Here is a 24701-nt window from a genome sequence, read left to right on the forward strand (position 1 = left end):
AAATCTCTCCTGGGGGGTCACCTGACGGAGGGTCTGACCCTCCCCCCATTCCAGCGATTTTCTCCTTCTTACAGGTTCTCCGCGTATTGCGCTTATTAGGGGGCGTGGTCAGACCGCGCTGTCCTGGTGCACGGCGGTAACACATTCGACTGATTGGCTGGCAGAGCGCCAAATGTCCAAAAAATGGACTTGCATCATATTTGGCGATGCAGCGAAGCGCGCTGCTGAGGGTTGTGGTGCTTTGGGGCCGCGTTGCCTTTGTGAGTTCAGAATGAATCGCATCGCACTCGTCCGCGGATCCTGTATTCAACGTATTCAGGTGCGTTGTGGCGCCGCGGTGGAAGTGGCACCTCCCGTGATTTACAACAAACGCTACTCAAAAGTAAATAATCCCCCGTCCTGCGCATATCTGATATGGCGATTGCGTGACGTGGGATTGGTGGACGGTTATCCGGGACGGCGGATGACGAGCGCGCGGCGGACAGTTTGGTGTCTGTTCTCTCTCTCTGGCTCTGTTTACATTTGTAGTCGGCGCGGCGGCACGCACAGGAGCGGGCTGACATTACACAGTTCACCAAGAGGGGGGGCGGGGGGGGACATAATCCAAATAACGATTCTTCTCCACCGAGCAACAAGATATCTCATTGTTCCTATTGGATACACAGGATACTTCCCAGAGCCTGAAAGGAAATGTTCTGTGTAATGGTCAGATGTTTACATTTGCTGACATTTGTACATTTTTCATCAACCCTTCTGAACCCCCCAAAGAAGGGGTCCCAGGGGCCCCAAAATGTCCCATTGTTTGGTGGAGAATAAATGCGCTCTTTTTCTTTCCTGGTGAGGGGCGCCGTGTTCTGGATTATGTTACTGACGGCATTTCACCAAAACACACCACCAATCCCCGATTCTATGGCTTCATGAACTCCTCCCACTACGCTACATGAACTCCCCTCCCACTATGCTTCATGAACTCCTCCCACCACTCTACATGAACTCCTCCCACTACGCTACATGAACTCCTCCCACTACGCTACATGAACTCCTCCCACTATGCTTCATGAACTCCTCCCCACCACTCTACATGAACTCCTCCCACTACGCTACATGAACTCCTCCCACTACGCTACATGAACTCCTCCCACTATGCTTCATGAACTCCTCCCACTCTACATGAACTCCTCCCACTACGCTACATGAACTCCTCCCACCCACTCTACATGAACTCCTCCCACTACGCTACATGAACTCCTCCCACCACTCTACATGAACTCCTCCCACTACGCTACATGAACTCCTCCCACTACGCTTCATGAACTCCTCCCACCGCTCTACATAAACTCCTCCCACCACTCTACATGAACTCCTCCACTACGCTTCATGAACTCCTCCCACTACGCTACATGAACTCCTCCCACTATGCTTCATGAACTCCTCCCACCACTCTACATAATCTCCTCACCACTCTACATGAACTCCTCCCACTACACTTCATGAACTCCTCCCACTACACTTCATGAACTCCTCCCACCACTCTACATAAACTCCTCCCACTACGCTACATGAAACTCCTCCCACTATGCTTCATGAACTCCTCCACTACGCTACATGAACTCCTCCCACTACGCTACATGAATCCTCCCACTACGCTTCATGAACTCCTCCCACTACACTTCATAAACTCCTCCCACTATGCTTCATGAACTCCTCCACCACTCTACATGAACTCCTCCCACTACGCTACATGAACTCCTCCCACCACTCTACATGAACTCCTCCACTATGCTTCATGAACTCCTCCCACTATGCTTTATGAACTCCTCCCACTATGCTTCATGAACTCCTCCCACTATGCTTCATGAACTCCTCCCCACTACGCTTCATGAACTCCTCCCACTACGCTTCATGAACTCCTCCCACTACGCTTCATGAACTCCTCCCACTATGCTTCATGAACTCCTCCCACTATGCTTCATGAACTCCTCCCACTATGCTTCATGAACTCCTCCCACTACGATTCATGAACTCCTCTCCACTACGCTTCATGAACTCCTCCCACTTCGCTACATCTTCCAGCTGCTGCAGAATGACAGTAGATTGTGTCAGAGGATGTAATAATGTACTTACATGGACCAGTGCAAAACATACAGCTTTTCCTCCCTTCATTCCATCCCCCCTCCCACCCTTCATTCCAATCCCCCCCTCCCTTCATTCATCCCCCACCTTCATTCCATCCCCCCTCCCTTCATTCCATCCACCCCCCCACCCTTCATTCCATCCATCCCCCCACACTTCATTCCATCCACCCCCCCACCCTTCAATCCATCCACCCCCCCACCCTTCATCCATCCCCACTCTTCAAACCACCACCCCCCCCCACTCTTCATTCCATCCACCCCCCCACTCTTCATTCCATCCATCCCCCCACTCTTCATTCCATCCACCCCCCCCACTCTTCTTCCATCCACCCCCCCTTCCTTCCAACCATCCCCCACTCTTCATTCCATCCACCCCCCCCACTCTTCATTCATCCATTCCCCCATCATTCCATCCCCCCCCCCCATCATTCCATCCACCCCCCACTCTTCATTCCATCCATTCCCCTTCATTCCATCCCCCCTCCCTTCATTCCATTCCCCCACCTTCATTCCATCCCCCCTCCTTCATTCCAACCACCCCCCACCCTTCATTCCATCCCCCCTCCTTCATTCCATCCACCCCCCCCACCCTTCATTCCATCCACCCCCCCCACCCTTCATTTCATCCCCCCCTTCATTCCATCCCCCTCTTCATTCCATCCCCCTCCCTTCATTCCATCCACCCCCCCCACCCTTCATTTCATCCCCCCTTCATTCCATCCCCCTCCCTTCATTCCATCCATCCCCCCCACCCTTCATTCCATCCCCCCCTTATTTCCATCCAACCCCCCCTTCATTCCATCCACCCCCCTTCATTCCATTCACCCACCCTTCATTCCATCCCCCCTCCCTTCATTCCATCCACCCCCCTTCATTCCATCCACCCCCCTTCATTCCATCCACCCCCCACTCTTCATTCCATCCCCCCCCCTTCATTCCTTCCACCCCCACACCCTTCATTCCATCCATCCCCCTCCCTTCATTCCATCCCCCCACCCTTCATTCCCATCCACCCCCCTTCATTCCATCCACCCCCCCACTCTTCATTCCATCCATCCCCCCACTCTTCATTCCATCCACCCCCCACCCTTCATTCCATCCACCCCCCCCACCCTTCATTCCATCCATCCCCCTGCCTTCATTCCATCCATCCCCCCTTCATTCCATCCACCACCCCACTCTTCATTCCATCCACCCCCCCACCCTTCATTCCATCCACCCCCCCCACTCTTCATTCCATCCATCCCCCCCTTCATTCCATCCATCCCCCTCCCTTCATTCCATCCACCCCCCCCTTCATTCCATCCCCCCACCCTTCATTCCATCCACCCCCCTTCATTCCATCCACCCCCCCCCCACCCTTCATTCCATCCACCCCCCTGCCTTCAAATATTAACAACAGGAGGGGGTCCCATAAACCTTCAAATATGGAGACATCCAAATGAAAGTTTCCCGCACACTACAAATGTTTGATATAAAGTCTCCATCATAAAATGTAATAATCCATGAAGTGTCCACATCGTTATATTGTATGCCGATCCTCCGGTGGGGTGCTGCAAACTTCTGCTTGGATTTATATATATGTGTCTGTATGTGTATATAATAAGTAATATATATATATATATATAGTATATATATATATATATATATATATACACACACACAGTATCTTACAAAAAGTAAGTACACCCCTCAGTGACATTTGTGTAAATCTTTTCTTCTATCTTTTCATGTGACAACACTGAAGAAATGACACTTGTCTACAATGTAAAGTAGTGAGTGTACAGCTTGTATAACAGTGTAAATTTGCTGTCCCCTCAAATAACTCAACACACAGCCATTAATGTCTAAACGCTGGCAACAAAAGTCAGTACACCCCTAAGTGAAAATGTCTAAATTGGGCCCAATTAGCCATTTTCCCTCCCCGGTGTCATGTGACTCGTTAGTGTTACAAGGTCTCAGGTGTGAATGGGGAGCAGGTGTGTTAAATTTGGTGTTATCGCTCTCACTCTCTCATACTGGTCACTGGAAGTTCAACATGGCACCTCATGCAAAGAACTCTCTGAGGATCTGAAAAAAATAGAATTGTTGCTCTGCATAAAGATGGCCTAGGCTATAAGAAGATTGCCAAGACCTGAAACTGATCTGCAGCACGGTGGCCAAGACCATACAGCGGTATAACAGGACAGGTTCCCCTCAGAACAGGCCTCGCCATGGTCCACCAAAGAAGTTGAGGTCACGTGCTCAGCATCATATCCAGAGGTTGTCTTTGGGAAATAGACGTATGAGTGCTGCCGGCACTGGGGGGCTACAGATCATTGAGGGGACCATGAATGCCAACATGTACTGTGATATACTGAAGCAGAGCATGATCCCCTCCCTTCAGAGACTGGACCGCAGGGCAGTATTCCAACATGATAACCACCCCCAAACACACCTCCAAGACCACCACTGCCTTGATAAAGAAGCTGAGGGTAAAGGTGATGACTGGCCAAGCATGTCTCCAGACCTAAACCCTATTGATCATCTGTGGGGACATCCTCAACGGAAGGTGGAGGAGCGCAAGGTCTCTAACATCCACCAGCTCTGTGATGTCATCATGGAGGAGGGGAAAGAGGACTCCAGTGACAACCTGTGAAGCTCTGGTGATCTCCATGCCCAAGAGTGGGTTAAGGCAGTGCTGGAAAATAATGGTGGCCACACAAAATATTGACACTTTGGGCCCAATTTGGAGATTTTCACTTAGGGGTGTACTGACTTTTGTTGCCAGCGGTTTAGACATTAATGGCTGTGTGTTGAGTTATTTTGAGAGGACAGTAAATTTACACTGTTATACAAGCTGTACACTCACTACTTTACATTGTAGACAAGTGTCATTTCTTCAGTGTTGTCACATGAAAAGAGAGAAGAAAAGATTTACAAACATGTGACTGAGGGTGTACTTACTTTTGTCAGATACTGTGTGTGTGTTGTGTGTATATATATATATATATATATATATATATATATATATAATAAATAATTTGGTTGCTCTGGCCCTTCAGTTGAGTCGATCTCATTGAACATTCGTTGATTTCAGTCATTTGGCGGTGACAGATTGACACTTCGCCGCCGTCTGATTCTCTTCCCCGTACAGCAATATTGTGGTTTCATTGACGTCATTGGGACAGATAAGATCTGCGAGTTTCACCACGAAGTTTCCTGACACCTCTGCGGTGTTCGTTGCGTGTCACAGATCTGCTGTGTGATCCCAAATCGCTGCGTTTCCCAGCATGCAACCTGCCGCTACCAGATGAACGGTATATATAAACTTGCTGGGATTTATATCTGCGGGGGATTCTGGTCCCTTCTACATGGGGGAGGATAGAGGGTTTTATCCCAGATCTCCATTCCGGCACATCGGAGCTTGGGACATGTGACCTGTGCACGCGCGCTCGTTGTACTGGAAATCGGCCGCAGTGATCGTGTGGAGCAGTTTTCTGGGCTTTCTGATTGTTTTTGTGGTTTATTTTATGTTTTGTGTTTGGTCCAATAGAATGGGGTCTTGTGCAGAACTTAGGGGCTCCTCCACTTAAACGGTCTCTGCAGGACCTCCATCCAAACTTGTAAAGTGGTTGTAAACCACTATATGGAAATCTGAACAAAGCACATCCCTCTATAGCAGGGATGTACAATTAGCGGACCTCCAGCTGTTGCAGAACTACAAGTCCCATGAGGCATAGTAAGACTCTGACAGCCTCAAGCATGACACCCAGAGGCAGAGGCATGATGGGACTTGTAGTTTTGCAACAGCTGGATGTCCGCTAATTGCAGATCCTGCTCTGTAGTGTGTACGTGTCTCAATCCAAAGCACTGAGTGTGATTTCTGTCTGCTGCCTCCTTCATCTGCTCTCTGCATGAATCATTTCTGACAGTCTATGCCAACACCAGAGAATCCTGGGAAATACCCCCCCCCCCCCCCCAGCACACAGCAGGCGATTGACAGCCTCAGCTGTGCACGTTTCCCTATGAGACTGTGTAGAGGGGTGTGTGTGTGTCCATTCCCTCCACTCAGATCTCACATTACACTCAGCTCCCTGCTCTATGCTGTGCAATGTCACATCAGATCTCTGCCTTCTGGGCTCAGAAATGTGGTTTAAATTCTGGACTTTGTAAACTGCAACAGAGTCACCTAAAGCAGTGGTCTCCAAACTGGGGCGCTGGGGCCAAATGCGGCCCTTTGCTTGCCTTTATCTGGCCTGGCCCTTGGGATGCTATTTTATTCACTGACACCAATGATGCGGCACAATTCCTACCAATGACAGCAATGATGGGGCACATTTCCTACCAATGACATCAATGATGGGGCACATTTCCTACTAATGATGGGGCACATTTCCTACCAATGACACCAATGATGGGGCACATTTCCTACTAATGATGGGGCACATTCCTACCAATGACATCAATGATGGAGCACATTTCCTACCAATGACACCAATGATGGGGCACATTTCGCTACCAATGACGCCAATGATGGGGCACTATTCCTCCCACTGACACCAATGATGGGTGATTGTATACTCCCACTGACAATGGAGAATTTTTGTATCCCCCAAAGGCCACAGTCTGGCCCTCCTAAAGTGTGAAGGACATTAAACTGCCCCTTTGTTTAGAAAGTTTGGAGGCTCCTGACCTAGAGTATCATAAGGGCAGCCAGGAACGGACAATATAAGCTCCTGGAGGCTACGCTGCCTTAGGCCCTAGAGTGACTCTTCTACGTCCAAGTCTGCCTGCAGGACTTTGTGTTCAGGAAGGTGAAAATGGCCTGTGTAATTACTGTGAAATGGGGAGGAATAATCTCCAGATGAGGGGAAAGAATAGCCATCTCTGCTGGCATGGTTGGGGCCCTTTTTTGGTGGTGCACTAATGATGCTGAGTGGCTTTCAGATTCTCCCAGTTGGAGAAGGTGAGAACTCGGGAAGGGCTTCTGGCAGGGAATAACTTAAGCAAGGCTTAGCATTACCGAAGAGGACGAACAACAAGTGCAGGGGGGAGGGGTTATGTGGATCGGATCTACAGGGTAAATCCAGACGCTTCATGTGTCCCGCATGCCCCGCCCTCCCATTGTGCCTCTCTTTCTATAAATGACAGTAAATCTTACCTGAGAAGTATAATTGTCTGCAATCATCTGACCCTGCCTGACAGGTTGTGCTGTGACTTGTAGTTCCTCTGAATGTTTTTCTCCATTAAGAAACCTAGACCTGTGATGGTGTGCACAGTGCTGAGACACCCAGCAAATCCTGTTTTATTATCATTTATTGATCTGCCAGAAATCCAGTGAGCTTTTCTAATGTCATGCGCTGTGCTGACAACACGCTGCCCTCTGCTGCACTGAAATCCAAGGCAGAGTTGTCAGTCCTCCCTGCTGTGCTACAGAACACCTCCCCCCCTTATGTTATGGAGATGGGGTGAGGTATTCTGTAGGGTAGGAATTGGGTGAGGCTCACAGTGTACAGTGATATCTGAGGAAGACATTTCAGTCCAGGAGAGGAGCGGGTCGTGGGTACACCTAGGGAGACCGGGGGGGGGGGGGGGGGGGGGGGGGGGATTTAATATGGGGGGGGGGATGGGGGGGATTTGGCTGAGAATGTGTTACATGAGAACTGAAGATATAAAATGTATTCAGAGAAAAACGAGGGGGAGGGGTTCATACCCGTGTCATGAGGTTTTGTGGTTTTCTTTTCATTATTTGTGTCTATCAGTTTCTTCTTCTATGTAAACAAAATAATTGACAGTTTATATGAATTTGTATCTATTTTATCTTGTTTATAATTTTTTTTGTTTTTTTGTTGTTTCAGATGATCCTCTGGGATTGGGATTTGAAGCAATGGTACAAACCTCAGTATCAGGTCCGTCCAATCAATGAAATCCGTTCACAATACAAAACTCAAAATACATCTCATCACTTCCATCTTACAAAATAGAGGATTTTCGTCCATTATTAATGTGGGCGGAGACAAAGTATAGACCGGATACATCCAAAATATAGAACCATTTATCCAACTGTCCATCCAGAGCCTCTGGTTTATAGACCGGATACATCCTAAATATAGAACCATTTATCCAACTGTCCATCCAGAGCCTCTGGTTTATAGACCGGATACATCCTAAATATAGAACCATTTATCCAACTGTCCATCCAGAGCCTCTGGTTTATAGACCAGATACATCCTAAATATAGAACCATTTATCCAACTGTCCATCCAGAGCCTCTGGTTTATAGACCGGATACATCCTAAATATAGAACCGTTTATCCAACTGTCCATCCAGAGCCTCTGGTTTATAGACCGGATACATCCAAAATATAGAACCATTTATCCAACTGTCCATCCAGAGCCTCTGGTTTATAGACCGGATACATCCTAAATATAGAACCATTTATCCAACTGTCCATCCAGAGCCTCTGGTTTATAGACCGGATACATCCTAAATATAGAGACATTTATCCAACTGTCCATCCAGAACCTCTGGTTTATAGACCGGATACATCCTAAATATAGAACCATTTATCCAACTGTCCATCCAGAGCCTCTGGTTTATAGACCGGATACATCCTAAATATAGAACCATTTATCCAACTGTCCATCCAGAGCCTCTGGTTTATAGACCGGATACATCCTAAATATAGAACCATTTATCCAACTGTCCATCCAGAGCCTCTGGTTTATAGACCGGATACATCCTAAATATAGAACCATTTATCCAACTGTATATCCAGAGCCTCTGGTCTATAGACCGGATACATCCTAAATATAGAACCATTTATCCAACTGTCCATCCAGAGCCTCTGGTTTATAGACTGGATACATCCTAAATATAGAACCATTTATCCAACTGTCCATCCAGAGCCTCTGGTTTATAGACCAGATACATCCTAAATATAGAACCATTTATCCAACTGTCCATCCAGAGCCTCTGGTTTATAGACCGGATACATCCTAAATATAGAACCGTTTATCCAACTGTCCATCCAGAGCCTCTGGTTTATAGACCGGATACATCCAAAATATAGAACCATTTATCCAACTGTCCATCCAGAGCCTCTGGTTTATAGACCGGATACATCCTAAATATAGAACCATTTATCCAACTGTCCATCCAGAGCCTCTGGTTTATAGACCGGATACATCCTAAATATAGAGACATTTATCCAACTGTCCATCCAGAACCTCTGGTTTATAGACCGGATACATCCTAAATATAGAACCATTTATTCAACTGTCCATCCAGAGCCTCTGGTTTATAGACCAGATACATCCTAAATATAGAACCATTTATCCAACTGTCCATCCAGAGCCTCTGGTTTATAGACTGGATACATCCTAAATATAGAGACATTTATCCAACTGTCCATCCAGAGCCTCTGGTTTATAGACCGGATACATCCTAAATATAGAAGCGTTTATCTAACTGTCCATCCAGAGCCTCTGGTTTATAGACCGGATACATCCTAAATATAGAAGCGTTTATCCAACTGTCCATCCAGAGCCTCTGGTTTATAGACCAGATACATCCTAAATATAGAACAATTTATCCAACTGTCCATCCAGAGCCTCTGGTTTATAGACCAGATACATCCTAAATATAGAACAATTTATCCAACTGTCCATCCAGAGCCTCTGGTTTATAAACCGGATACATCCTAAATATAGAGCCATTTATCCAACTGTCCATCCAGAGTCTCTGGTTTATAGACCAGATACATCCTAAATATAGAACCGTTTATCCAACTGTCCATCCAGAGCCTCTGGTTTATAGACTGGATACATCCTAAATATAGAGACATTTATCCAACTGTCCATCCAGAGCCTCTGGTTTATAGACCGGATACATCCTAAATATAGAACCATTTATCCAACTGTCCATCCAGAGCCTCTGGTTTATAGACTGGATACATCCTAAATATAGAGACATTTATCCAACTGTCCATCCAGAGCCTCTGGTTTATAGACCGGATATATCCTAAATATAGAACCGTTTATCCAACTGTCCATCCAGAGTCTCTGGTTTATAGACCAGATACATCCTAAATATAGAACCGTTTATCCAACTGTCCATCCAGAGCCTCTGGTTTATAGACCGGATACATCCTAAATATAGAACCATTTATCCAACTGTCCATCCAGAGCCTCTGGTTTATAGACCAGATACATCCTAAATATAGAACCATTTATCCAACTGTCCATCCAGAGCCTCTGGTTTATAGACTGGATACATCCTAAATATAGAGACATTTATCCAACTGTCCATCCAGAGCCTCTATTTAGGATGTATCTGGTCTATAAACCAGAGGCTCTGGATGGACAGTTGGATAAATGGTTCTATATTTAGGATGTATCTGGTCTATAAACCAGAGGCTCTGGATGGACAGTTGGATAAACGGTTCTATATTTAGGATGTATCTGGTCTATAAACCATAGAACCATTTATCCAACTGTCCATCCAGAGCCTCTGGTTTATAGACCGGATACATCCTAAATATAGAGCCATTTATCCAACTGTCCACTCAGAGCCTCTGGTTTATAGACCGTATACGTCTTAAATATAGAGACATTTATCCAACTGTCCATCCAGAGCCTCTGGTTTATAGACCGGATACATCCTAAATATAGAACCATTTATTCAACTGTCCATCCAGAGCCTCTGGTTTATAGACTGGATACATCCTAAATATAGAGCCATTTATCCAACTGTCCATCCAGAGCCTCTGGTTTATAGACCGGATATATCCTAAATATAGAACCGTTTATCCAACTGTCCATCCAGAGTCTCTGGTTTATAGACCAGATACATCCTAAATATAGAACCGTTTATCCAACTGTCCATCCAGAGCCTCTGGTTTATAGACCAGATACATCCTAAATATAGAACCATTTATCCAACTGTCCATCCAGAGCCTCTATTTAGGATGTATCTGGTCTATAAACCAGAGGCTCTGGATGGACAGTTGGATAAATGGTTCTATATTTAGGATGTATCTGGTCTATAAACCAGAGGCTCTGGATGGACAGTTGGATAAACGGTTCTATATTTAGGATGTATCTGGTCTATAAACCATAGAACCATTTATCCAACTGTCCATCCAGAGCCTCTGGTTTATAGACCGGATACATCCTAAATATAGAGCCATTTATCCAACTGTCCACTCAGAGCCTCTGGTTTATAGACCGTATACATCTTAAATATAGAGACATTTATCCAACTGTCCATCCAGAGCCGTTCCTCTTATTTCCTAATTCATGTGACTGTTGGGTTCCATGTGTGGTCCGCCATTCTTGTAGACCTCAGTTAGTTCTTTGTGTTTATGACCCGTATTGGTCTCTTTTTGTACACCATATTGTATGTAGTTTGATCACCCGTAACATTTGGTATTTTTGTTGTAGAACGCTGGCGGTGGGAACGGCGTGGACCTCTCGGTGCTGAACGAGGCCAGGAACATGGTCTCCGACCTGCTGGTGGACCCCTCCCTCTCGCCCCAAATCGTCTCATCACTACGCAGCATTAGCAGTCTAATGGGGACGTTCTCCGGCTCTTGCCGACCAAAAGTCAACCCTTTCACCCCCTTCCCCGGGTTCTACCCGTGTGCCGAGATGGAAGACCCCATGGACAAAGGAGAGAGAAAGTTCCACAAGGTTCGGGAGGGGTTTATCCTTGTGTAGATGTTTCGGAAGGGACAGAAGATCCTGGCCAATCTACCTACACATGGCTGGGGCCTTTGTGCAAATTCTCAACCCCTTTTTCTGCCATAGCAAAGGTTGAATGTTGTGGTTTGGTACTCGGTAAAGAAAGATCAGAGTAGTAGCAGCAGTAATAATAATACCCATAATGAGAATTCATATTATGAGGGGATTATTGGTGCTTCTGTGTTCCTAAGGGGCCCATTCACTCTACTGTGTTCTGGTAACGCACCCATTACAGCATCACACATTACATGCATTGTTTCAAAGGGTTTTGGATCATTCTCAATGCCACCCCAATGACCGTTGTCAACGGACTAATGTGCATTGTGCTACCAAAATCCATATCAACCCATGTGCAATCGTTTTGCACAGAGCACCCCCGATCCCTCTCTTCTGGGGTCCCCACCCCGCCTCACTTGGCTCCTCCCCCTCACCAAGTGCCCCCATAGCAAGCCGCTTCCAGTACTGGGCCAAGGTCCTCTGGAGCCCAGGATGAACATGCCAAACTAACTGCCTCCCATCCCCCCAAGATGTATGAGCACTATATCTATATGTCAGCAACCCCCCCCCCCCCCAAAAAAAAAGCAATTGAGCACTAACCTGCATGCTTACCGTGTAAGCATAAATCCCCCTCCCCGCAGTACAAGTGCACTTCCCCTACTGAAATCCACTTGGCATAAATGCCCCCCCCCCCCAAATAAAATCACCCCTTCTACCACAAATCCTTTACCCTTCAAATCCCTCAAAATTCCTCTTCAAGTACGCATTCTCTCCCCCCACTCCAAATCCGCCTTCCAGCACAAATCCCCCCCATCCCCCTACTAACGCAAATTCCCCCCCCCCAAAAAAAATTCTCCTCCTAGCACAATTCCCCTCCCACCTCTACCATATCACCACTTCTAGCGCAAACCCCCCAAATCCTCCCTCCTGGCAATAATCCTCTTCCCCCATCCCCCTTCCAGCACAAATCCCCCTAAATCACCACTCCTAGAACACCCTCCAAATTTCCCCTCCTAGAACAATTTTTACCCCCTGCTGCCCCCCAAATTCCCCCTCCCAACACAAATCCCCCTTCCCAATCTTCTTATTGGCACCCCTATACATACCACAGTGCCCTGGGCATCCACCCCTTGTGCCGGCCCTGGCCGGTTGCTATTGGGGCACTTAGGCATGCACAATAATCCCCGCTCTCTCCTTACTGGCTGTGACTGATAGCAGTGAGAGCCAACGTCTCCCGCTGTTGCCTTTCTGTCCAATGAGGAGGGAGAGAGCCGCTGCTTTCATGCACATCGCTGGATGAAGATGGGGCTCAGGTAAGTATGAGGTGGAGGGGGGAAGGGAGCCTGCATGCAGAAGGTTGTTTTACCTTAATGCATAGAATGCATTAAAGCAAAGACCCTTCTGCCTTTAGATCGACTTTAATTCACCGCAGAGGACCAGCCTGGTGTGAATGGGCCCCCAATGTAAAACTGTGACCTATGGGTAGAACCTCAGATGTCTTCTCGGCCTTTGGCTGGGATGGTCTACAGCAAGAAGAGGAGGATGGGGGTTGTACTGCTTGAGAAATACCACAAACCAGTATTGATCTCCTAAAGCGGACTTTCACCCTAAAGGTCATGTTGTCCTCCCCCCTCTCTTTTACAATTAGACACCCACTATTCATCCTGTGAAACCACCCGTACATTCGTTCTGTGTGAATGAGGGCAAAAACAAATGTTATTGGGCTATTTTCTCTTTGGCTCGGGTGTTATTCTTTAGAATGACGTTTATTGGGAAAATACTGCACTATGGCCACTAGATGGAGCTTGTGATCATAGAAAATACATATTTACTGCGATCATCAGCTCCACCTAGTGGCCATAATGCAGCGCCTCCTAGTGATGCTGATATACCCTCCACCCTCCCCCCCGATTCACATTATTCTGTATGAAGGAAGAACATCCAACCTGGAGAGAAAATGGCCTAATAACATTCGATTTCACTCCCATTTACACTGATTTTGACGAACCGCTCTGCAGTTTATTTGAATAAATACACCCTATAACAGGGATATGCAATTAGCGGACCTCCAGCTGTTGCAAAACTACAATTCCCATCATGCCTCTGCCTCTGGGTGTAATGCTTGTGGCTCTCTGTGTCTTGCTATGCCTCATGGGACTTGTAGTTCTGCAACAGCTGGAGGTCCACTAATTGCATATCCCTGCCTTATAATATACAGTGGGGGGAAAATAACGATCGTCTCCCCTGCAGATTGTGTAAGTTTGCACTCTTACATAGAAATGAAGGGTCTATCATTTTTTATCATAGGTGTATTTTATATGATAGAGACAAAATATCAACCAAAAATCCAGAAAAACAGTTGGTTTTGCACAGAGTGGCCCCGTTCCTCCTCCTCCTGGGGTCCCTCAGCGGTCCTCCTGGCTCCTCCTCTTCTCGAGTGCCCCGTCGGAGAAGCGCTCTCCTTCAGGACACCCTCTCATGTCCTGCTTCTGCGTCCATTGACACAGAAAGCAGAACTCGGCCCCGCCCCCCCCGGCGCCCGCATCATTGTGATTTTATTGACGGCAGCGGGAGCCAATGGCTGCACTACTATCAATCTATCCAATCAGGACACGAGCACACCAGCCATAGCTGGTGTGCCCGTCCCCAGGGTGAGAAAGACAGGGCTCAGGTAAGTAAAATGGGGGGGGGGGGGGGGGGGGGGGGGGGCTGCAGCAAGAGAGAAGGTTTTTCACCTTAATGCATAGAATGTATAGAACCGTGAGGGTTTACCTCCCCTTTAAGGCTCAGCATGTTGGGTATCTGTTTACTCGGTGCAACCTCGGCTTTTATATTTGCCCCCTAAAACTTACTTTTATTGTTTTTTTTTTTTTTTTTTACTGAAATTTTTGTTTTTCCTAGATCTTTGCGGTAGTATTGTGTAACAAAAAATTAGAACTACCACTATTTTATTCTCTAGGGCAGTGATGGCGGACCTCGGCACCCTCAGATGTTTTGGAACTACATTTCCCATGATGCTCAGGCACTCTGTAGTGTAGTTGAGCATCATGGGAAATGTAGTTCCAAAACATCTGGGGGTGCCGAGGTCCATCGTCACTGCTTTAGAGGTGTCTGCTTTCAGAAAATATATCATGTTTTGGGGGTTTTATGTAAATTTCAGGCCTAAAATGCAAAAACTGTTCTGGCTGTGGAAGGGTTAAAGGATAAGTTCACCTTCGGGGACATATTACATGTTCTACCTGTAAGCTTTGCTAAAAAAAAACTGAGTCTAGGAGCTGGCTAAAAAAAAAAAAAAAAAAAAAAAAAAGTTGGGAGCCAAAGCTAATTTTTCCAGCCTTGCTTTAACCCATCGCAAAGATTTTTCAGCATGCTGGACTCAGTGTTGGTTTGTGTGTCTGGGGCTCCTCGGATAAAGACGCTCCTTCATTTCTTCTGCAGGGACTGAACAGCCGCAGCAGCCTGCCCACCCCGCAGCTGCGCCGGAGCTCTGGAGCGTCGGGTCTGCCCTCTATGGAGCTGGCGGCCTCCCGGTGGGAGCGCAGTAATGGCAAGCGTTCCCACCAGGATTACAGCAGCTCAAGGTGAGGAAATTCTTCTTTTTCTGGCTAAATTGTCATTATGAATAGAAACATTGTAAGAGGAAGTGGAGCAATTTTTTTTTTCTGAAGTATCTGACCACATTTATGTATTTATTACACAGTATAGACACAGAATATCTGGTCATTCTGAAGATTGTCCAGCAGAGGGCGCCTTTGAGCATCGCTCCAAATTGTTTGACACTGATAAAGAAAGCTCCTCTATAATCTGTGTGGAGCTCCGAATTTTGGACTTTTGTATTTTATTTTATTTTTTTTTATATGAACTTGAGTTGACTGACCAGGAGAATTCTTTTTTTTTTTTTTAATTGTTTAAATTTTCTTAAATGCATCACAAAGCAAACGCAATTATCGATCACCATATATAATTATACAATTCTATTTATAAATGATGTGAAATATGAGACATATTCCGTTTTTACATGGGAGGTGAATGGAACCAACAACAAAATGCCAATCAAATGATTTTAATAAAATGTCACGATTTACAGTGCATCTGGAACTATTCAGTGCTTCACTTTTTCCACATTTTGTTTTGTTACAGCCTTATTCCAAAATGGATTAAATTCATTATTTTCCTCAAAATTCTGAAAACAATCCCCCATAATAACAACGTGAGAGAAGTTTGTATGAAATTTTTGCAAATTTATTAAAAAGAAAAAAAATTCCATGTACATAAGTATCACAGACTCCTCCCATGTACATAAGTATTACAGGCTCCTCCCATGTACATAAATATCACAGGCTCCTCCCATGTACATAAGTATCACAGACTCCTCCCATGTCCATAAGTTTCACAGGCTCCTCCCATGTACATAAATATCACAGGCTCCTCCCATGTCCATAAGTTTCACAGGCTCCTCCCATGTACATAAGTTTCACAGGCTCCTCCCATGTACGTATCACAGGCTCCTCCCATGTACACAAGTTTCACAGGCTCCTCCCATGTACGCAAGTTTCACAGGCTCCTCCCATGTACGCAAGTTTCACAGGCTCCTCCCATGTATGCAAGTATCACAGGCTCCTCCCATGTACATAATTATCACAGACTCCTCCCATGTACATAAGTATCACAGGCTCCTCCCCTGTACATAAGCATCACAGGCTCCTCCCATGTACGCAAGTATCACAGGCTCCTCCCATGTACGCAAGTATCACAGGCTCCTCCCATGTACGCAAGTATCACAGGCTCCTCCCATGTACGCAAGTATCACAGGCTCCTCCCATGTACGCAAGTATCACAGGCTCTTCCCATGGACGTAAGTATCACAGGCTCTTCCCATGGACGTAAGTATCACAGGCTCCTCCCATGGACGTAAGTATCACAGGCTCCTCCCATGGACGTAAGTATCACAGGCTCCTCCCATGGACGTAAGTATCACAGGCTCCTCCCATGGACGTAAGTATCACAGGCTCCTCCCATGGACGTAAGTATCACAGGCTCCTCCCATGGACGTAAGTATCACAGGCTCCTCCCATGGACGTAAGTATCACAGGCTCCTCCCATGGACGTAAGTATCACAGGCTCCTCCCATGGACGTAAGTATCACAGGCTCCTCCCATGGACGTAAGTATCACAGGCTCCTCCCATGGACGTAAGTATCACAGGCTCCTCCCATGTACATAAGTATAAAGGCTATGATACTTATGTACATGGGAGGAGCCTGTCATACTTATGTACATGGGAGGAGTCTGTGATACTTATGTACAGGGGAGGAGCCTGTGATACTTATGTTCATGGGAGGAGCCTGTGATGCTTATGTACAGGGGAGGAGTCTGTGATACTTATGTACAGGGGAGGAGTCTGTGATACTTATGTACATGGGAGGAGTCTGTGATACTTATGTACATGGGAGGAGTCTGTGATACTTATCTACATGGGAGGAGCCTGTGATACTTATGTACATGGGAGGAGCCTGTGATACTTATGTACATGGGAGGAGTCTGTGATGCTTATGTACATGGGAGGAGCCTGTGATACTTATGTACATGGGAGGAGTCTGTGATGCTTATGTACATGGGAGGAGCCTGTGATGCTTATGTACATGGGAGGAGCCTGTCATACTTATGTACATGGGAGGAGCCTGTCATACTTATGTACATGGGAGGAGTCTGTGATACTTATGTACATGGGAGGAGTCTGTGATACTTATGTACATGGGAGGAGTCTGTGATGCTTATGTACATGGGAGGAGTCTGTGATACTTATGTACATGGGAGGAGTCTGTGATACTTATGTACATGGGAGGAGTCTGTGATACTTATGTACATGGGAGGAGCCTGTCATACTTATGTACATGGGAGGAGTCTGTGATACTTATGTACATGGGAGGAGTCTGTGATACTTATGTACATGGGAGGAGTCTGTGATACTTATGTACATGGGAGGAGTCTGTGATACTTATGTACATGGGAGGAGTCTGTGATGCTTATGTACAGTGATTTTTTTTTTCCTTTTTAGTAAATTTGCAAAGATTTCATAAATCTTCTATCACGTTGTCATTATGGTGGATTGTTTGTAGAATTTCGAGGCAATAATGAATTTCATCAATTTTTTGGAATAAGGCTGTAACATAACAAAATGTGGAGAAAGTGAAGCTCTGTGAATACTTTCCGGATGCACTGTATAAAAATGCAACAAAGCTTTCAGATAAAGAATACAAAGTATTGTATCTGAGTCTCCCAACCCAATTTTCCTTTTTGTATTCCAGCGGTGATACCATAATATCACATTGGGATGAAAAAAAAAAAACCCCACAAGAGACGTCAATTAAGAGGACTTGTGATGGTTGTTTGGGGGATGGGTAGGCAGAAGGACAAGGGTGTCGGGGATGAGCAGGGAGGGATAGGGGTGTGGCAGGATGGTCAGGGGTGTGCCTGGGAAGAAACACTAGAAATACTCTTGCACATTAGTATGGTAGCTCAGCACCTATTGGAGAGATGATCCACTTCTCAGGGGATATTGTTTTTGGCCATGCTGCCCTCTAGGGGTGGGGTGTCCTTACTGTCACTAGAAAGATAAAAAGAAAAAAGGGCGCACCATCCTAGTGCATTATCCCACATCTATTTATTTTGTACAAAAGCATTAAAACTACTCATAGGCTCTGAGGAAGAAGGTAGAAACGCATCAGTCAGTAGGGGCCCCTTGTGTGGTCCCCCCCCTCACGTCAGAGGTGTGTCTGGGAAGGCGGGGGTCTGGCAGGGAAGGTCAGATGTGTGTCTGGGAAAGGCAGGGGTGTGGCTGTGACGGGGAAGGGGTCAGAGGTGTGTCTGGGAAAGGCGGGGGACAAGTTGGGGCTTTTGCAAGGAATGGTGGGCATGGCTCGGCAAGGGGGGTGGGATATAATAAGAAGAGTTTCTGTACTCTTGGTGAGCAGTTATTGAAATGATTTTTATGTCATGTGATGATTGCACATTGGAGAGATGTTGCCGTCCCTCTTCAGCAGTGACAGAATGGAGGGACGGTGTGCCAGCAGATTTCGCTTTCCAAGTGCAGTTTAGACAGAATTGTCTGCGGAAATGACTCGGATGGTGACTATTGATTAGAGTCGCCATAAATCCCCCTTTTCACCGCATTCTATTCTTATCCGTGTATATATATTATATTCCTTTCATGATGCCATAAAATGACACTGACCGAATCAAGAATTTTAGGAAATGGTAAGCATGGCGTTTGTGTGCCTGGTGGGTCACATGACCCACCTAGAGGCGTTGGTCCCTTGACCCGCTTAGAGGCGTTGGTCCCTTGACCCGCTTAGAGGCATTGGTCCCTGGACTCGCCTAGAGGCATTGGTTTCTTGTCCCACCTAGAGGCGTTGGTCCCTTGTCCCACCTAGAGGCGTTGGTCCCTTGACCCGCTTAGAGGCGTTGGCCCCTTGTCCCGCTTAGAGGCGTTGGTCCCTTGTCCCGCTTAGAGGCGTTGGTCCCTTGTCTCGCTTAGAGACGTTGGTCCCTTGTCCCGCCTAGAGGCGTTGGTCCCTTGTCCCGCCTAGAGGCGTTGGTCCCTTGTCCCGCCTAGAGGCGTTGGTCCCTTGTCCCGCTTAGAGGCGTTGGTCCCTTGTCCCGCTTAGAGGCGTTGGTCCCTTGTCCCGCTTAGAGGCGTTGCTCCCTTATCCCGCTTAGAGGCGTTGGTCCCTTATCCCGCTTAGAGGCGTTGGTCCCTTGTCCCGCTTAGAGGCGTTGGTCCCTTGTCCCGCTTAGAGGCGTTGGTCCCTTGTCCCGCTTAGAGGCGTTGCTCCCTTATCCCGCTTAGAGGAGTTGGTCCCTTATCCCGCTTAGAGGCGTTGGTCCCTTATCCCGCTTAGAGGCGTTGGTCCCTTGTCCCGCTTAGAGGCGTTGCTCCCTTATCCCGCTTAGAGGCGTTGGTCCCTTGTCCCGCTTAGAGGCGTTGGTCCCTTGACTCTCTTAGAGGCGTTGGTCCCTTGACCCGCTTAGAGGCGTTGGTCCCTTGACCCGCTTAGAAGCGTTGGTCTCTTGACCCGCCTAGAGGCGTTGGTCCCTTGACCCGCCTAGAGGCGTTGGTCCCTTGACCCGCCTAGAGGCGTTGGTCCCTTGACCCGCTTAGAGGCGTTGGTCCCTTGACCCGCTTAGAGGCGTTGGTCCCTTGACCCGCTTAGAGGCGTTGGTCCCTTGACCCGCTTAGAGGCGTTGGTCCCTTGTCCCCCTTAGAGGCGTTGGTCCCTTGACCCGCTTAGAGGCGTTGGTCCCTTGACCCGCTTAGAGGCGTTGGTCCCTTGACCCGCTTAGAGGCGTTGGTCCCTTGACCCGCTTAGAGGCGTTGGTCCCTTGACCCGCTTAGAGGCGTTGGTCCCTTGACCCACTTAGAGGCGTTGGTCCCTTGACCCGCTTAGAGGCGTTGGTCCCTTGACCCGCTTAGAGGCGTTGGTCCCTTGACCCGCTTAGAGGCGTTGGTCCCTTGTCCCGCTTAGAGGCGTTGGTCCCTTGACCCGCTTAGAGGCGTTGGTCCCTTGTCTCGCTTAGAGGCGTTGGTCCCTTGTCCCGCTTTGAGACATTGTCTTTGCTGACGAGAAGTGTTATCGTTCAGCTGGAGCCACTGATTGGATGGCTGTCCCTGAATGCCAGTCCCCCCCCCTTCTCTGGCTGAGATCACATGACCCATGCCTTGGCACTGGTACCAAATATAACCGTATACAGCGAAGCCGTTGAGAACCATATGAAAGGCATATATCAGGGTACTTGTGACCTGGGGCCCGGGTAAATTCAGTACTTTTGCCAGGACTGCATAGTGGGAGGCTCCAGGTAGTGTCACGTGGCTTGAGGTTATTTCTAGAGCATCATGGGAGCCCCGTAGTGCAGAGAATATGGCTGTACAAGTTCTGGGGGGAGCCGGGAAGGATTTTGGAGGCCACTTGGTAAATTATCTAAAGCTGAGTACAAACATCTGAGGGCCCCCCCTGTGGAGCCCAGACTTGGGAAATAAGATACCCTTAAAGGGCCAGCTCCCACCAAGTGAAGGGAGTTACCAGTTACAGGGTGCCCCCAGGATTCCAGAAGGCTCTGGGTTTTCTGGAAAGAGAAGAAAAGCAGACTCTGCCTGCTTTCAAGACTGCCTCTCTGATTGAACTTTCATTTAACCCACTCATACAGCTGGGTGTATAGTTTACCTTGAGCTACTGAGCACTGTAAATAACTGCTTTATAAGGAGAGCTTATTATCAGTACCTATGGCAGGCTGAAATATGCAGCTTCTGGACACTTTACCAATTGGTTCTTGTGTTTGGGGACATATGCGTTCAGAGAAGTATGCCCCGGATGTGACAATTCACGCCCCCTAAATACGAGTACCTCTTAGTACAGCTTCCAGCTGCCGTGTATTTCGGCCTGTCATAGATTTTTGCAGGCTGCTGGCAGTGGGGCAGGATTCTGCACCTGTGCCCCCCAGGGCAGGAAAATGCCGGAATTCAGGTCTGAACCTAGTCTCTCTGATGTGGGGGTGCAGTAACAAATGTCAGGAAGGCAAAGAATGCGAGGTCAGCAAGGCAGTGTATAGGGGGCCAGCAGGGCAGTGTATAGGGGGTCAGCAGGGCAGTGTATAGGGGGCCAGCAGGACAGTGTATAGGGGGGGCAGCAGGGCAAAGTACGGGGGGGGGGCAGCAGGGCAGTGTACAGGGGGCGCCAGCAGGGCAGTGTACAGGGGGGGCCAGGAGGGCAGTGTACAGGGGGGGCAGCAGGGTATTGATCAGGGGGTCAGCAGGGTAGTGTACTGGGGGGGGGGGGGGGTCAGGAGGAAATTTAAAAGGGGGGTTAACAGGGCGTTGTGCAGGGGGTCTCAGCAGGGCATTGTGCAGGGGGTCTCAGCAGGGCATTGTGCAAGTGGTCTCAGCAGGGCAGTGTACAAGGGGGTCAGCAGGGCAGTGTACAAGGGGGTCAGCAGGGCAGTGTACAAAGGGGGTCAGCAGGGCAGTGTACAGGGGGGGTCAGCAGGGCAGTGTATGGGGGAGGGGTCAGCAGGGCAGTGTACAAGGGGGGTCTGCAGGGCAGTGGATAGGGTCAGTAGTTTGTAGGGCAGTGTACAGGGGTCAGAAGGGCAGATGATAGGGATGGCAGGACAGGAGACATCAGGGCAGATGATAGGGTTAGCAGGGCAGATGATAGGGTTAGGAGGGCAGAAGACAGGGGACAGCAGCGCAGAGGACAGGTGTCTGCTGGGCAAATAATGGAATGTCAGCTAGGGTAGTGTACAGTAGGTCAGTAGGGCAGAGAATAATGGCCAGCAGAGCAGATGATGGGTCAGCAGGGTGCAGAATGAGTCGGCAGGGCAGAGGACAGCCCACCCCAGCACCCCCTAGATCTGGCCATGCCAAGCGCTAGTGTGCATGAGACCTAAATTCTGAAAATAGTTTAATATCATTATTTTTTTTTTAATATAAATAGATTTTCATCGGTCAGCCGCCATGCCTTCGCTGTTACCATTAATATTTTCTTTATTATCATGTTCTAGTTTCTGCAGATGTTGGTAAAGCGTCTATTCTCTGTCCTTTGTCTCCCTCATCTATGAATTCTTATTTTTGCAGCCAAGGATCGTATCCAAACGGGCCCTTCACCTCCAACCTCCTGACCATACCAAAGCAGAGGTCGTCATCGGTCACCCTCACCCCGCACATGGGCACCCGGAGAGCTGGTAGGTGCAGAGGGGGGTGGAGAGGCGGAATCCGCTCAATAGTACACCCCCTATGGAGACATTTCTACATTTCCACTATGGGCTCCAGTTTATTCAGTGATAACTTTGTCATTATTTATAGAGGTGCTTCACCATCCCCCCAACGCCCCCCCCCCACCACCACCACCACCACCGGGGTTTCATTTTTTTATTAACCCTTTCTTACCCGGTCTTCTGGGGGGAGTTACAAAACATACCCGCCCAGCAAATCCTGTTTTGCTGTCACGTGGCAAAAACTGCTTCACCGCCCAACCTGGAGACGCCATTTTGTTTGGAGGCTGGCTGAAGGGGGGGGGGGGATTTGCCTGGTGAATAAAACAAAAAAAAGTTCTGTATTAACATAACAAATTATTACATACATTGTTTTTAGAGGACACATTAGGCTTTCTTTTGGCAAAATTTTCTTGCAAAAATATTTTATTTTCTATGTAATCTGTAGGCAAAAAGACTTTTTTTTTTCTGTTTTGACCAGTGTTCATTTAGAAAAAAAAAAAAAAAAGATTACTATAAATAAAATATATGCGTTTTATTCTATAATTTGTTCTGTTTAAATTTCCATCTTTTCTCTGGTATAGGCAAAGTTAGAAATCAAATTTAAAAAAAACTTAAATAAAACTTTATTCTAATTTGACGCCTTCCTTCCCTTCTCCCTTTAGCTCTTATGTTTCTGCTATTTTTCCGGTATAATGCGTGGCAAAGTTATTTTTTTTCAAAAAAAATCTTAAATGCAATTTAATTTAAATTTCTAATTTGACCCCTTCCTTCCCTTCTCCCTTTAGCTCCTATTTTTCTGTTATTTTTTTCTGGTATAAAGCATGTCGAAGTTATTTAAAAATGACATAAGAGATGCATCCCGAAAACTTTGCTGAAATATCTCTTAGGTGCAAAATCCTTAAATGGTTAAAGTTTATCCAAAGACAAATTGATTTATTTTTTTTGGGTGGCATGCAGAAGGGTTTCTATTTTTATTTTCTATTGCTGCCTGTGTCCCATTTCTCTATTTGTATTGGTGAGCGTTGTCACTGGGACTGTAAGTAAAGAAAACCCCAAAATGTTATGGTTATTACCAGAGCAGGAAGAAAGGGAAATCTTCCAGTGGGGTCACCTGTCTGTGATGGAAATTTCCCTCGCTTCGTAGAGTTCTCTCACTTCCTGTTGTGTCTTCAGGGCAGGAAGTGAAGGAAAAATCTCACCAATGAGACACAATGGGAAATGAACTGACTGGTTTTAACTTCTTTCTCGATCTTTAACAAAAATGAGAAGTTTTGACAACACATAAAGTTTGGAGTAAACCTAATCTCTATATATATATATATATATATATATATATATATATATATATATATATATATAGGTCCAGGGACTGGCGGAATGTATTCACCCTCCTACAGGAGTCTGTCAAGCCCGCCGCTCTCTCATCATTCTCCATCTCACTGTTTTCCAGGTACTTCTCCCAGCCTGAGCCCCGTGAACTCGCCCAGCCACACGTCCGCCTTCACCCGATCGCCTATAGAGTTCCCCGACACCGCGGATTTCCTCACCAAACCGAGCGTCACGCTACACAAAGCTATGGGGTATCCGCACACTTCTCAGGATTTCCAGACACAAAACAGACAACCTGCAAGCCATATTTGTAACAGGTATAAAATTATTATTGGTATACATTTATATAGCTCTGACATATACCGCAGCGCTGTACAGAGATCACTGAGCCGCTCAGAGCAGTCTCTGTACAGAGGAGCTTACACTCTAATGTCCCCTCCCCCACATTCACATCAGTCTCTTATCAGAGGAGCTTACACTCTAATGTCCCCTCCCCCCACAGTCACATCAGTCTCTGTACAGAGGAGCTTACACTCTAATGTCCCCTCCCCCCACAGTCACATCAGTCTCTATACAGAGGAGCTTACACTCTAATGTCCCCTCCCCCCACAGTCACATCAGTCTCTATACAGAGGAGCTTACACTCCAATGTCCCCTCCCCCACAGTCACATCAGTCTCTGTACAGAGGAGCTTACACTCTAATGTCCCCTCCCCCACAGTCACATCAGTCTCTATACAGAGGAG

At 47.2% G+C, this 24701-nt stretch overlaps 1 protein-coding gene across 1 annotated transcript in view; it reads left to right on the forward strand.

The window, feature by feature from the left end:
- The window catches only part of LOC141111817 (cGMP-inhibited 3',5'-cyclic phosphodiesterase 3B-like), a gene marked incomplete at its 3' end in the record, with an annotated part of 131845 nt that extends 107572 nt beyond the window's left edge, over window positions 1-24273 (forward strand). The window contains 5 exon segments of the mRNA XM_073603966.1: window positions 7976-8026; window positions 11562-11810; window positions 15297-15439; window positions 22488-22594; window positions 24078-24273. Coding sequence (XP_073460067.1) covers window positions 7976-8026; window positions 11562-11810; window positions 15297-15439; window positions 22488-22594; window positions 24078-24273 — 746 coding nt within the window.
- Window positions 24274-24701: the final 428 nt, after the last annotated feature.

The sequence above is a fragment of the Aquarana catesbeiana genome, linkage group LG11, assembly GCF_042186555.1.
Source record: "Aquarana catesbeiana isolate 2022-GZ linkage group LG11, ASM4218655v1, whole genome shotgun sequence".
NCBI classification, from domain to species: domain Eukaryota; kingdom Metazoa; phylum Chordata; class Amphibia; order Anura; family Ranidae; genus Aquarana; species Aquarana catesbeiana.